We start from the raw sequence: 16,003 nt of genomic DNA on the forward strand, positions 1-16,003 counted from the left end.
TTTAACAGTCTAGCATATTTTCTTATACTCCCAACTCATAATATGTAGTCTCATTTATGCTGCCCACTTCTGCCTAGCTTTGTTCTATACTTCTCTACAGTGGCTCACTCTTTCCCCCCTGATTTTTCATCTCCTTTCCTGTGCCACATCTTTTGTCTTTCTCCTTTTACCTGCTTTATGTTGCCTTAAGACCCATTTCTTCGGGGCCAGCCTGCTTTTGTTAATTTTGGATAGCATGTCATCTAACTTTAGAAACTGCTCTGTATGCATTTTGAGTGTACAAAGTATCATTTTACCCCTGAATTTTCAGACTGGAGATTTTTCCCTTTGCTCTAATATGCAGGGTGGAGAATCATGGACTAAAGCACCACTGCAGAAAGTAATACATTATCTTTTCATTAGCAGAGCTGCAAAGGAGACGCTGATATATGCAGAAGAGAGAAAGGTTGCTCCTCTATTACTGAAACATAAACACGACAGCTAACATAGCAATCTAAAGAAACAAGTGTTATATCTATATATATATATCAGAAATATGATTTTATCTCTCTCTCTCTCTCTCTCTCTCTATATATATATATATATATATATATATATATATATATATACAGAGAGAGAGTTAAAATCATATTTCATATATAGATATATATAGATCATATTTACAGATGGGTAACAATGTAAAAAAATAGGTGTTGGGCCACTTTGTGCTGCCAGAACAGCTTCAGGGCTTATTGACATTTATTCTCCAAGTCTCTAGAACTCTAAAGGAGGAATCTCCAACCCTATTTATTAATGTCTTTCCCATTAGATCTAAATATGATTGTCATTTGAATCCTTGTTCCTACTGAAACACTAGCTTCCAGCTGAGCAGTCTTTGTGACTTAAATTCCTACTATCCATTCCTCACCAATGAACCTTCTTTCAAAATCATTTAGATCTGTTCCTCTTGCCCTCTTGACATAAAATTTGAATCAGCTTAGCTTGCTCAGAATTTCTATACATTTCATAGAATATAACTGTCTATTAATTGTCTTATTCTCACATGCAGTTTACCCGTGTGGGAGCACCTAAATGTACCATGTTTCTCCATTCATATATTCAAGTTTTTCCTTTAGTTTGTCACTCGGCTATATCTCATACATAGTTTGGTTTATGCATTCATACATACAGTATGGTCACTGGAGAGTGTGTATATCAGAGTTCAGCCTTAACACAGCAGTCTCAGAACATGGCAAATGTGATTTCACTTGTAACATACTAGCCTTGCTTTAATGTGCCCTCCATGGACCATAGACCACGTGATTTCAAAGAAGACATAACGAAGGAATTTAAACAGAAAAAAGGAGATAGTTTATTTGAAATGTACAAAAGCTATGTACACACACACACACACACACACACACACACACACACACACACACACACACACACACACACACACACACACACACACACACACACACACACACACACACACACACACACACACACACAAACCCACATACACTGAGCATAGTAAAAGTGGATGGTACCATTCACACAAACATTTGAAAGGCTACTTAGAAATTCAACAAACATAAAACTGAGGAATCTGCAGACCTATTTTGCTGATCCTGTCCGTAACAGGATTTTTATTATCAAAGTCTGAGTCCCTTCCCGGACTCCGCAGTTCAACTGGAACCCTGTGGAGATGTGGGATTCAGCAAGGGGGGTATGAATGTGTTAATTGGGACTGGATCTCTACCGAGAACACACAGAGGTACTTGTATATTCTTTTAGCGAATGCTGCTCATCAGATACACATGGATTCGTGTGCCCTGATGGACTAACACAGAGGCATATCCTTGTCCTTTTCAATCATTTACCCTTGTGAGATGGGACCATAGAGACCTAATGTCTCTGATCCAGACGGCAAAAAAGGAAATCAGACTTTACAGCGCCACCCCCAAGAGCTCTGGCCATGATCAAAAAGCACTTAATATCTGTGGATCATAATGTTGTACAACCATGTGTTTAAATTAGGGCTGTCACATACTGAATTTTGTAAATTGCAAATAGTTAAAAATGTCTTGTCAAATGGATTAATTCCATATTGAACTTAATAGAAAAAACATACACATTCACTATGTTTAACATAACAATTGTTTATTCCATAATCTAGGGGTAGTTAAAACTCAGCAATGCAAAACAAGTTTTGCACAAGACAGGCTGCCACAGTAGCACTGAATTAAGGGCATATATAAACTGCAGCTGACAGTTTTTCTTTTAGATGGTCATGTATCAGTTTCTGCATGACAGTTTGTTGTTTGGCTCGGACTATGTTCAATAATGTCAGTGCTTGGAGAGTCTTTGACCATTCAGTGATTAGCTTAAACTGTAGTTCTTTGAGAATTTGTTTGGAAGAAAATGTACACTTTTTCCATCTGTGCTCAGTGATGATGTTTCAGACCTTGTTCCAAAAGAGTGCACATTTCTTATTAATTTTCATAGCATGCAAGTGTGTTCCAGGGTGTGTTCCAGGTTAGCACATTATCTTTTTGGAACTAATAGGAAGTGTCCATATGTCACTGTAACTTTGACAGCCCTAGTTTCAACACAAAAAGTCTATAGTATAACTTAAAGCAAGTACCACACAGTAAAATCTACACACATAATGCTCGTCATGAGAAAATGTTATCTGATATCTACATGGCATGTCCATTTCCTGGTAAGTGTGTGTTCATGATGTACTCAGATACTCAACCTTGATGTCCTTAGCAAGGCACTATGTGAACTGTTGTCAGTGCACCACTTTGTAAAGGTCTATTACACCAGCAAATACTGAATGGCAATTGTGTTTGATGCATTTATATTAACCTGGGCTATCATAGTATGCTAAAAAGTATGGCTTTTTTAACAAATGATGATAGAAAATGGTCCTTAACCCTAGCTATATTTACTATTAACTTTTTTAAAGTAACATATTATAATCTGAAGCAAATATTACAAGATAAGCATATTACAATGGACAATGAAGACGAAGTGTATGAAATAGCCATGTTTGCATTGTACAATCAGTGCGTTCTTGTCTTGTCCACATATTCCTGACAGACAATGGTAAGAAGGGTTGACAAGTTTAACTGCTCTCAGCTTATCATGTTGAGAAACTTGCTTTCTTCAGCCAAGGCTGTGAGCATTGAGTTCATATCACCAATGGCCATGTTGCCAATCCCTGCTGGTACAGACGCAAGGGTGACAGAGTTGCGGGGGGTGGTGAGGCGTGAGGAACTCTGAGAGAGGCTCTGCAGAAGACCAGGACTCAGGGTGCCTGACATTAGGCTGGAGTGGTCCCCATCATCGAGCATGGTGTCAAAGTCAATCTGGGCATGCTCTGTGCCCCCAGATCCAGCAGTGGAAGAATCCACTGTACTACTGGAGACCTGGTTGACTCCTGGTGAAGCCATGTTGGCTGCAGCAGTGGTGTTGCTGGCAGGAGCCTGGCTGACACATGGGGACATGGGGGCATCATAGCTAACAGAGGTTGACTCAAACATATGAATCTGACCTGCATAAAACACAGCAGAGTTCTGATTTTCTGAGTTGCTGTTGTGGGCCACTGACCCACTAGGCCTCTTTGGGCTAGCCTCAGAGGTGTCATTACCATGACTGGGGCTCAAATCAGAAGACTTGGAGATGCGGCTCTGTTCTGTCATGTTCGACCCCGTGTGTTGTCTGGCAACAGACTTGGGCTCTGTGGGGGGTCTGGGTTGTAACATTCCTCTCCCTCCATTTTGGATACTGTACTGCTGCTGGGAGGGAACATTGTAGATCCGCTGCTGATCCACTTGGTTCACATGAGAAAACCCATCAGTCTGTGTTCTCGCTCTGTAACTTTGCAATTCTGAATCTGCCATGCTGTTGTGGGTAGGTCTCATGCTAGTGCTCCCAGATATAGTATTTGGGATTGCCTCTTGGCCATACCCTTGCTGAGGACTCATTTGCTCATTAAAATTCATATTGTTGCACTGCCTCTGTTGCTGATACTGCTGAAGGGAGATGTTCATCAGCCTCAGGCTGCTATGGTTGGCATACCCCTGCATAGATATATTCTGGCTCATAGGCACTACCTGCTGGTTGCTGCTCAGACTCTGACCTTGTGCCTGGAAGGACCCAAAGTTGTGCCTCTGCTGAACAACAGCTAGGTTCTCCCTAAGAGGATGCTGTTGTTGTTTGGAGAGTTTGGCTGTGGCATCCACTGTACCTGAGCTCACCTCATTCCACTGCACTGGCATGTTATTTTTTTTCATGTTGTCTGATGGGGGTGAAAAGGGCTGCTGTGAGCCATCGGGACCAATCTGGCAGGACTGCATGTCCTGATTGGGGTGAGACATGGTGGCATCCACCATGGCCATCCTTCTCTGTGCATATAATGATGCTGGTGGAGTCATGCCTATCTGGTAGCCCTGAGTCTGATTGTTGGAATTATAGTCGACTTGCCCCAAGTTGTGACCTGATGGGCCCGAATTCTGTGCCCTGAGGTATTGCACCACATCATCTGGAAGCACCATATCCTCCTCTCCACTTTGCTCACCCCCAACCATCATTCCATCAACTGCCATGTTCTCCATGGCAACATTCTCAGAAATGCTAGGTGGTCTAGGAGCAAATGGGTAGCGTTGCAGGCTTCCATCAGAGCGAGTATAACCCTGCATAGCCAGTGCCTGGTGGCGTTCTGCAGCTGATGCAGTGTTCATGGGGTTCATACTATTCATGCTGTTATAGCGCTGCACCCTGGGAAAGGCCAGAGGGTCCAGTGAGGGACGGCGCACTGGGTCACTGGCACGACGTGGAAGGTTGTTGGGCACTTCATGGGGCATCATGCTCTGCGTGCCATATCCAATATCACTGCATCGCCTGGGCACAGTTCCACATGGTGGCTGATGAAATGGGTGTGAAGAGACTTCTTGGGAGTCACTGTAGAGGGCCATGCGTGTCCTCAGGCTCATTCGATCCATATTGGGAAGAGGAGTAGGTGGAGCTCCACCAATGGCAGCAGCGTACTTTGCTTTGAGCCGATAATGCTGAGCTGGTGTAAGACTGAGGAGACTTGGCAGGCCTCCTCCGCCACCTCCACTTACACCCCCACCTCCACAATGGCTGGCTTCACTGGAGCGACGAGACAAATCAGTGGAGATTGGGTCATAGGAGTCAGCTGAACTGATATTGTTGTGGCGGTTAGCACCAAACTGAGATGCCTCACTGGAGCGACGGCTGGAATAACAGGGTGAAATACCGGAGGAACGTCGACTCAAGGTGTAAGCTGAGCTGATGGTGCTGGTGGTGCTGTCACGGCGCTCATTTAGCTGGTTCAGCAGTGTTACCTCACATGAAGCTAGGTCACCCATGCGTTGGCTAGGGTACGAACCACTCAAGTTGCTCATTATGTTGGAGCTTTCCAGCAGGGAACCTGTCAGAGAAGAATGATAAAAAGAAACATTATTGCATAAGGACACCAACTTATGGCATATATACATAATAGTTTTCAATTACAGACTGAGCATTACTGATTATGGCTGTTTCTCCATTTGCACTTACTCTACTATGGAGATGACACTCGCCATCTTCAACGTTCATTGTACAGTAGAGCACTTAGCCTTTTAAACATGACAGCAAAAAGATTTCCTCAGCAATTTCTTCTTACCGACTGCAGGGATGGGAGGCAGTTTCATGCTGTTGCGTTGGCCCTGCGGCGGCTGTGGTGCCGAGTTAACCCAGGAGCAGGAGTCCCTCACTGTCTTTAGCTTTTCCCTCTTGATGTTTTCCAGCTTGATGGTTACTGCGCCACCATGACCTGCAGCTTTCCTCAACTGAAGTCCCACCCCAGCCTGCTGACCCCCAGTTGGAACAGTGGAGTCAACCATGGGGCACTCATCCTGCGCACTAATGTCCCTGAAGCTGCCCCCGCTGTGCATGGCCATCTCTACCCCACTGTCGTTGTTGTTGGCACTGCTAAGAGGTGATGGCTCACTGCTACATGATGAGTGGCCGCCAGGACTGGACTGATATGTCTGGAAGGGGACAGCAATCAGGAATTCAATAAGTGTAATGAATCAAATTATAGCAGGTTGATCCTAAATGAAAGGGGTTCATCATTCAATTTTCTAGTAGCGAATAAATATTCTGCCAAACTTAACACTCACATCAATTTGCTCTTTGAATATATGATGTGAAGAAAAACAAAAAGGAGATGAAAAGTAAGTGAAATTAAAAATTAAAAATGAATATAAATGAGGGAAAAATATAAACTAAAGTCTCACGCCAAGTTCAGAGAATGCCTTTAGGCATTCTTCAATATTAAATAATTACCACGGTTAAAAAATTCAGATTGTAATGGTGTTTTGTAATAACTAATGCAGGCCTATAATTCCACAATTGCATTAAATATAGAATAGATTGATTTATTTACAATAAGAAACAAGTTCTGTGAGCAACAGTCCAGCAGCGACAGTAGTTCACTCTGATTCAAAATGAACTAAAATCTTGATCACAGCACGATGTTAGCAGTACTTGTTCAGCACCCATGCTTAAGCAGTCCCAGCTTTTGAATATTAATGTGACAATGACTTCTATCATGTGTTGCTGTTCTCGTGGACAGAAAAATCCAGTTTAATGGCAGCGTAAGACTGTGTGCAGAATAATGTGTGTATCCTATATAATGGAGCACATTTTACAGATGTTAAAATGGATAATTATACACTCCTAGTCCAATTTTGTTATGAAAGAATGCAGTGATGTAGCATGAAACATGACATATTTCCCATGCTGAGCTGTAAAAAGACAGTGAGACAGTTTGGGTGCTCACCTCAATGAAGTCTGTCCATTAGGAAGGTTTTAAGGGAAAGAGATAAGCAAGTTCAAGCAAGAACCAGAGAGTGGGTTAGAAGGGATGCAGGCAGTAACAGCAGTAAACATTTAGCTTCAAAGCAATGTTAGTAAAGTGAAAAACTGTAAGAAAATTCAAGTTCAGCTTATTGTTGGCTTCTTAACAACATACAATGCCATGAATTCAAAATCATGATCATGTTACATTAACTGGTGAAACTGATTATTTTATGTGGCTGGACTCACCACTGAATTCTCCGTCTTGATAGATTTGACCTGTAAGCAGTCTTCCACTCCTCTAGAGGTGCTGTTTGCTTCAATCTTGCCATCCACGCCTCTTGTACCATGCTTGGAATTTGCCTCATTCTCCCCGTTGCCTTTGGGTGGCTGTAGTCGAGGAGGAGCGTCACTTCGCTGTTTCTTGGTGACGTGAGCTTCGGGTCCATGGACTGTCTTTACATGCTTCCTGAGAGAGCTTGGGTCCGTGTAGCGTTTGGTACAGCCCGGGATTTTACACACATATGGTTTCTGCCAAGAGGGATTTAACACGATTCTTATTGCGGAAGAAAGGAATTTTGACTCTCTTCAGATGTGGATGGAAAATATTCGCATGCAATAAAAAAGTTCGTCAGACTTTTCAGATTGTCCTATGTGAGGCCTGCATAAATCACCACAGAAATATAGCAGTGACAGCTTTTTCGTGATGCCATTATTCAACTCTTGAACAGAAAATAGAACAAATGTGAAGACCTCAATACTGATAATTCTGGTGAATGAAATCAGATCAAATGCATGAAATCCTACCAGCTAATCAATCTGCGTGTGTGTGTGTGTGTGTGTGTGTGTGTGTGTGTGTGTGTGTGTGTGTGTGTGTGTGTGTGTGTGTGTGTGTGTGTGTGTGTGTGTGAGAACATACCTCATTTGAATGTGTGCGGTTTTGGTGCTTAGCCCGATCTGAGGCGTTGGAGAAAGCCTTATTGCAGCCTTCATGCTCACACACATAGGGCTTCTCCCCAGTGTGGGACCTGAGGTGGGTCTTGAGGTTCTCTAGGCGAGAGTAAGCTTTGGAGCAGCCCTCAAACTGAAAGGACAGACAGACAAATGGAACATGAGGCTGACTGCTTGAGTGTCGTGTTATTTTGTCTGCAGCTGGGCAGAGAAAGAAACGGGTAACAACAACAAAAAAGCCCTGTGTGTTTCAGTTTTTAAATGTACTCTACTTTTGGACTCTTGCCCACCTACTGTGGAGTGCCACACAAAAGCAAAGCCCTGCTACACGTTGGTAAAAAGGGCTATTATGTGAAATATCTAAACTAAGTGTGAGGTGTGGTAGAGCTCTTTGTCTGGTGTGCTTTGTTGAGACAAAGAGAAGTCTGTGTTTAGCCTTTGTGTTCACTTGTACTGTACAAGCTATAATTTGGTATTCCTTCTGAGCAGTCATTGTGAGTGTAATTGACTTTGAAATTAAAAGAGAATCAAACAAGAGAAGCTCAGAAAGGGGATGAAAAAGTCAGAAGATTCTCCCTTTAAAGACAAGAGTAAAGGGGAGTCAGTGTTATCAGAAGATGCATGTGGGATTTGTGCACAGAATATACAGCTTGGTCTTAATAAGGACCCACGGCCCCCTGCTTGACTGCAGATTTTAATTATATGCCCACACTGTCAATCAACTTTCTTAACTCTCTCCTTCACAAGTCATCTGTTTTAATGCATTCACAAGAGCCTGTGATTGAGCTTTGAAGCCAAGCAAACAGCCCCCTAATTTGATCTTCACACAGAAAATAAAGGCTTCAGTGAAACCCCATGATTTACTGTATCAACACTAAAATATCACTGGTGGCAAGTATATGCACAAGAAAATCACATGGACTTTCGTGAGTATATTCTTTCAGAGGTAAAGGGCAGGGGTGTAGGGTTGAGACTGTTTAGCTGCTAATGTGGCCAAGTAACATCTAACTTCTATTTGTATTAGTTGAATAATCAGCTCAGCAGTCAGTTAAAGGGACACTCCAAAGATTTTTCACATGAAGTTCCTTTTGTCAGTCATGTCCTGTACTGCTTAGTCTGTATATGTGTACAATTGTATATCGTCTGCTGTGGCCTTGCAGAAATGTTGGCAAATATGAGAAGACACGCTGCTGTCTGCATTGTGGTGAATGTAGTTTTTATTAACTTTAAGGAAGAGTAATACTAAGTTACTGAAATGCTGTCTGAAATACAGTTTTCAGTTAGACAGTGAGTCAGATAATCTTGTGTTTAGTCGGTCAGTTAACTAGGCAGTTATCACAGGATTTTACTAGAATACGAAGTTCTTACTGTGCATTTATGCGGCTTCTCTCCTGTATGTCTCCTCATGTGGACCACCAACATGTACTGGGCCTTGAAGGGCTTCTGCTCCCGTGAACACTCCTCCCAGCGACACACAAACTCCTTCTTCTCACCGTGGATGTGGTCATTGTTGATGTGCTGAGGAGACATATCACTTCTAGTCAGTCATCACAATGTATCTGAACACATTTCCGTCTGTGATACCAATACATGTGAAAACACTGTGACTTTATACCAAGTGTGTGTCCGAGTCAGCAGATTCATGCACTTTTTCCTCACCAGAAGATGCTCCCTCTTTTATATGCCCATGCATGTGCCATCATGCTCTCACATTGTGAGCTATCCATGATAAATGACAGTTACTATGCCTCCGTCAACAGGAAACAAAACCTATAAATGACTGCTTTTTCAGGCTGTGTGTGTTTTTGTTAACATCTTTCTAGGAAGATGAGCTTCTCTGGATTCTCATAAAAAGTGATCAGGAAGAGGATTTTGTGACCACCTTTATCTTCTATTCTCCTTACGTTTGATGTATCAGGAAATTGGTGGGGAAAAAGTTTCCTGTGAGATGTCTGTGTAGTTTCTCATTCATCCAGGTCATGGTTATCCAAAGTTGTTTAAATCAATCCAACTGGACTTTAAGAAGGTTCCTTGAAGACGTTTCACTTCTCATCCAAGAAGCTTCTTCAGTTCTGGTGGTGGTTGATGTTGCCTCAGCTTATAACCTCTGTGAGGTGTGGTCAGTGTTATTCACATTCCGACGACCATTGCCAAGGCCCACCTGGCTCCTCAACGATGGTCGTTGGGAGCTAGGGAGTGACAAAGTTGTGACCCCCTTTGTCACTTGTTAAAGTCCAATTGGACTGATTTAAACAACTTTGGATTTCCTGTGAGATGTTTAATTGTGCACTAAAATTTTACATCAGTTTGTCTAGGACTTTGAGACAAATTAGACAGCACTGGCATGAATTATGTAAGAAATGAAAAGAAACCAAAAAATATGAAATTATTTTTTCCTCTAAGGATGTGCCTGGAAAACTTCAATCCAGTCCTCTGACACAACATGTCGTATCAAGCAAACTCAAACCTTTTTCTATAGCAAACATGCTTGCTGTACACACATAATGTTTCTGAACAGACACATTTCAAAACTTGCACCACATGCAAATATCCACACAACCGGAGCAACCACTTAATTTCCTGAGGACATCCAAGCCCACAAAGCTCCACTTATGTGACCACTTCTTCACCAGCTAAAAAGCTCTGTGGTTGGCGATTCTGCTGAGATCTATTTTGGGTGAAGGAGGAGAAATGGAAACAAGTGTGTGGCCCAAGCACAGGTGTCTATTTTCAGGTTACACACTACTGTGAATCCATAATTTAGGGGCTATTGAAACAGGATTACTTTGGTCCAACAGAAACCAGGAAAACCCATAGGTGTGTGTGTGTGTGTGTTTTTATTTTTTGATATTGTGAGACTTGTGCAAAATCCAACATGTGCTAAGGGAGATGTCGTCAGGAACCGTTGAAGAAAAAAAAGTATTAAACTAAACTCATGGATTTCTGGTTGGATTTTATAAAGTTTATAGCAAGGAGAAACTTTAAAAACACCATGTCCAGTGAGGATTTAAAAAATTGCTGGCCTCACATTGTCCATCTACACCCACAATCAAACCACAACCACCTTTGTTAGTCCCCTCACTGATGATGCTGGCAAGCTCTCACAGAGTTTGTGGCTAGGGAGCTGGAGCTGGGGCAATAGTTCCGAAAGGTAACTCTGGTCCTGACTTCTAGCAGCCCACAGCGACCGTTCCATCTCCTCCCATTGGTCTCGGTGTTTGTGGACCTGACATGTGCCCTTCCTACCACTGCACTGAGGTGAATGACAGCCAGTCATAAAGCAGAAAGCAAGGAGAGAAGTTGGCCTGGAAAAAGGTGGAGCATAAGGCTCTATAACTTCAGAGTAGTTGGCATGACGATGGATTTATGGCCGGCCTTCTGGGCTTCAGGGGTTGGGAGTGTTGTTGGGAGTGAGAGGGTAGGGGTTAGGGTTCACGGGGCTGAGGGGTTTGTGGGGAGGGGGCACAGCTGGAGGGCTCTGGCTTGAATTTGGCGAGAGCTGGAAGGCTCATTAACGTGCGTGTCAACCCAACAGGAAAGGATCAGTCATTGGACGGCTTTCTGACCAGACTTAATCAACATGGATTTAATGAGGAGCAGAAGAGTTGTTTGAACTGTTCACTTTTTGCACAACAAAATACAGTAGCTCCTTTGGCATAATTTAGAAATTACTTTCACAACAGCAAAGAAAATTAATAATTCTAGTGTCATGATTGGCATCCAGACTGTCACGGTCAGTCATATCTGCGAAAGACTTGACACTGAACCCAAAAGTGACATTAGGTCGTTTTCCCAGTGTCACCTTCAGGTAAGTGTCTATATACTCTTTCTATTAGTTAAAATACAACTGAGCCTGTGATAAATCCATACGACAGCCATATTGTCACCAAGCTTGGCACTCACATGGACAAGCTGGTCCTGGGTGTCATACTCCTTGGAACAGCCCTCCCAGTGGCAGTTGGTCTCATATATGGCTTCGGGCTCCTGTTTGCAATCATCTTTATCCAGATCTTCACTCAGGTCCAAGATCCCCCCGCCATGGTCCTGGATGAACACAGTACAGCACTTTGTCAGAAGGGGCTAACAAACAGTATGCACACTTTATTTGTAACCGTTAAAGTGTATAAATGACTGGAATAAAACTTTGCAAACACAGACAGAATCTTTTCCCCAAATCTGTGATCAATATGGAAAGACACATTCTGTACTATTTTCTCTCTCTTATCTTATTTGCTTCTTAATTGTAATGACAATAAGAGTTGTTACTTGATCTTATTGTGTGACACACTGATTAAAGCTGCATTTTTAATCAGTACCTATAATCAATTAGAGCCAAATTAGCAACTACACTTAAAAACAGGGCTATTGTCCCACCGTAAGCAGCTGGAGCAGACAGAAATAGCTAAGTAAGAAAAAATGTCTGGTATTGTTCAGAGTTTTTTGAAAGTTGTTGCAGATCAAACAACTAAAATCTTTAACCACTGCTGGTGAGCTGAACAGAATTTTTGAGTGTCTACTTATGTCAACTATTTTCGCTCACCTGAGAGGATGGTGAAATAGGCAGTGGACCCTCTGCTTCAGTCTTAACCTTTGACCTCTTGGTAGTCAATGGGTTGACTGTGCTGCTCACTGCTGGGTCTCCACTGGCATTCTTAAAGACACCAACATCAGACCAGAGGGAGAGTTTAGGGACACGCGTTTTTACTGCAGTGGATATAAGTTGCTGAATGTAAAAAGGAGGCATAACCTTGCTGTTCTCAACCATGTACCCATTTCCCCACCCAGCAACCCACTCATTCATAATTTATCATCCAATCACGTCATAAATCCCAACAATCTCACCATTCATCCATCCATACATCCATTAGTCCTCCCTCTCACTCACCTATTAATTTGAACAATCATTCAATGAATTAAACCACCAAATTCCACTCAGTTGCACTGCTGCTTTTCACACCACAGGAGCAGCAACAGGAAATCAGATCTCTAAGTCACAAAGCTACCATGCTTTTTTTTTCAACTTCATTGCAATGAGATGTGAAGAGTCTTGGTTGCGCCAGGCACCGCAGTCCATAAGTCAGACTAGGACCCGCTGCCGAGACTAAACAATTTAGACTGCTTTATGATCGCCAAAGCCGCAAGGAAATATGAAAGAAGAGGAGTTATTACTGTCACTATGGATTGGGGAGGAGGCAGGGTCGGGGTTTTCGGGAGGGTGTGTGTGTGTGTGTGTGTGTGTGCGTGTGTGTGCGTGTGTGTGTGTGTGTGTGTGTGTGTGTGTGTGTGTGGGTGTGTGCGTGTGTGTGTGTGTATGTGGCTTTGATCTGCCGACTCATTCTGAACACAAAGGAGAGACAAAGACTCAGAAGGCCTGTTAAAGTGCTAATGGAGATGGAAAGAAAGGAAATAAATGAGTGTGTGTGTGTGTGTGTGTGTGTGTGTGTGTGTGTGTGTGTGTGTGTGTGTGTGTGTGTGTGTATTGAAGTTCATTGAAGGGGGTCCAACATTGGAAAGGAATCTTCTAATCCCACCCAGACGCTATACTTCAGGGTACATTTCTGGGGGCCTCGATGATTCATTCAGTTGGCTGGGAACCAAAAGGGAAATATGGTTCTGATCACTGTTGAAATAAAGCTGAATGTGTGTTTGCTTATGTGTGTGGATGGGAGAGTGTCACTGTTTGTGTGTGTGAAGGAGCAAATACAATAAGGTGCAAATATTTCACCGATTCACTCTCTTTATCAACCTGCAGTGTATACAGCAGGCTTCTGCATATTTCTGATCTGAGACTTCATTACAAAAATATTTCATTCATGACAAAATTCACCTGCTGGTTCCAGCTCGTCAAATGTGTTTGTCATTTTGCTATCGTGTGTTTAGGATTAGTTGTTGGAAAAAGCCATGACCAATTTTTAATCACTTTTAGCTTAACCTAAAAAAAATAATACATTTAATAGTAATTGGAATCATTAGTCCTGGCCATCGCTAGCTGCTGCTTAATGATAGTTATAATGCTAAGTAGGAAGTTACATCTGACAGTGCCTACAGAGAAGTAAAATACAATAAATATTTTCAGCTCCTTGATTGGCCATTAAGTTTTTGTCTTCAATAATAATTAAATTATATTATTAATTCTTAATAATATTAATAATCCCTATGTTTTATCAAGACAAATAGATTTCTTTATTCTGAATTGTTACCAACCAAGCCTCTCTTTTTAGAAAAGTGGCCTTGTGTAACCTGAGTGGAATGTAGGTCCTGAATTCACATCTGACAAATAATAGGATGTCACATTGTTCATTATTGTCTGAATCCATATGTCATTCTTTTTCTCATACTAGGTGCAGTTATAGTCTAATTGGCTCATAAAGCTGATTAAAGGTGGAACCTGATTCTGGAGGAAGACTGTTGATACATAGCATATTTACATAGATAGAATGTACCAGATTTATCTCCCGTAATACTTTCAGAGTGCAAACCATGAATATGGACAGGAACATGCTAGAACAGTGTTTTGTGCCTTTGGCCATGGCTGTGTACAAAGACAGCATGTTTCTTTAGCGCACACAGGACAGATAGCCAGTGGACCATGAAGAGAGATTCACTGATTTTGACTAAAGTCTGTTAGATTAGTATTGCTCACTGTACTTTCACCTGATCTTTGTTTTAAAATAATTTGGAAGAACATTTGAGAAACACATCAGTTTATTTTTTAAACTGATTCTTAAGGCTAACAGTTTTGTGTATAATTCTCTTGTGGACTATAGGTACACATCCTAAGTTAGCTTGGTTTCATTTAAATAAATCATGACCACATATGAGAAAACTGCATTGGTGCAGTGGCCTGCGACCGCTTGCAGTCAGACTGCTAGGCAGCAGCAGAAGGCAGTTACTACAAATTATTAATTAATTAATTTGCTCTTCTGCAAAAAATGTACTTCGCAGAAGATTGCTGGACACATTCATTGAAATGAGATCTGAGGTGAAACCTGAATCTGTAACACACAAGTGTACTCAAATTCCTACCTGGTTTGGCTCAGAGTTGGACGTGTTGTGGGTGGACATAGGTGAAGCAGTGAGGGGGTGCTGACGAGCAGAGAAAGACGACGCCGACGGTTGAATGAGAGGAGGTGTGTGGCCGAAGGCATTGAGACCCCTCTGCTGGGACAGTAGCTGCTGGTAGGCCACTGGGTTGATGGGATGGGGAAAGCTGAATGTGGGGCTGCGTGTGAAGAGAGAGGGAATGTTAGATGGAGATTTTTGTCTAATAGCACTAACTAAACCTGCAGTAGGATTACTATAAATCAATTACAGTTAATTTGACCCAACTGTCAGTTGCAAAACACCAGCATAATAGTTTGTATTCTTATAGTCCTACTGACAGATATGCTGATCGACAGTTAGATGTACTGCTATGCTCAAGTGTCTATGTGTTTGTTAAATAACCTGCATACACAATGAGTACACACCTGATCCCTCCAACTGAAAGGTGCCCATAGGAGCTGCTGGCAGCTGAGCTGGAGCGGGAGTTGTTGATGTAGGCCACTAAGGAGTTGGGTGAGGTGCGGATCATGGTCTGCAAGTCAATGCTGGCATCTGACAGTGGTGAGATGGACAGTGCCCGCTTCCTGCTCAGTCGAGGCGTCAGCCTTGGGCTGGAAAAACGGGATACTGGACACAAACAATAACAGCAAAGTCAGCCATTCGGAAATTCGATCTTTGACATTTTTTCCACAAATGTAGACATGTGATTTCAAAAGGAATCAGCTCCATAGAAACATATCTGAATATGCTATTTAACTTGTGCCTTGTCTCACTGTTAACTAAATTGAAGAACTGATGTAAAATTGACGTATGCAGCCTGACAAAACTGTTCCTATTTGCGTTCAGATTTTTAAACTTATTTTCATGTTCTGCTTGGATGGCTGGATGAGAGACTAGTTCTCTTGTTTTTCATCGCATTGCTAACCCTTATTTAATGGAGCTGCAGGCTGTGTAGATTCTCAGTCATCCAGGTCATCGTAATCTTAAGAGCTACAGTAAATACAAACTGGACGTTTCTTTGGTTCTTGAAGTTGTTTAATTTTGATTGAGAAGTTAAATTTCTTTAAGGACCAAAAAGGGCATTATTCTTTTTAATTTTTATTTTTTTTACTGAAGCTCTTCGAAATGCTGATCAGCAATTTATTACTAG

At 42.1% G+C, this 16,003-nt stretch overlaps 1 protein-coding gene across 1 annotated transcript in view; it reads right to left on the reverse strand.

The window, feature by feature from the left end:
• Positions 1-1,327: 1,327 nt before the first annotated feature.
• The window catches only part of gli2a (GLI family zinc finger 2a), a 93,360-nt gene continuing 78,684 nt past the window's right edge, over positions 1,328-16,003 (reverse strand). The window contains exons 6-14 of the mRNA XM_035943224.2: positions 15,279-15,480; positions 14,836-15,031; positions 12,350-12,460; positions 11,713-11,853; positions 9,178-9,327; positions 7,778-7,942; positions 7,108-7,389; positions 5,681-6,047; positions 1,328-5,446 (exon numbers count right to left, since the gene is read on the reverse strand). Of these exons, the coding sequence (XP_035799117.1) occupies positions 3,126-5,446; positions 5,681-6,047; positions 7,108-7,389; positions 7,778-7,942; positions 9,178-9,327; positions 11,713-11,853; positions 12,350-12,460; positions 14,836-15,031; positions 15,279-15,480 (3,935 nt within the window). The 3' untranslated portion in view covers positions 1,328-3,125. The remainder of the gene's footprint in view (positions 5,447-5,680; positions 6,048-7,107; positions 7,390-7,777; positions 7,943-9,177; positions 9,328-11,712; positions 11,854-12,349; positions 12,461-14,835; positions 15,032-15,278; positions 15,481-16,003) is intronic.

The sequence above is a fragment of the Amphiprion ocellaris genome, chromosome 11 (assembly GCF_022539595.1).
Source record: "Amphiprion ocellaris isolate individual 3 ecotype Okinawa chromosome 11, ASM2253959v1, whole genome shotgun sequence".
NCBI lineage: Eukaryota > Metazoa > Chordata > Actinopteri > Pomacentridae > Amphiprion > Amphiprion ocellaris.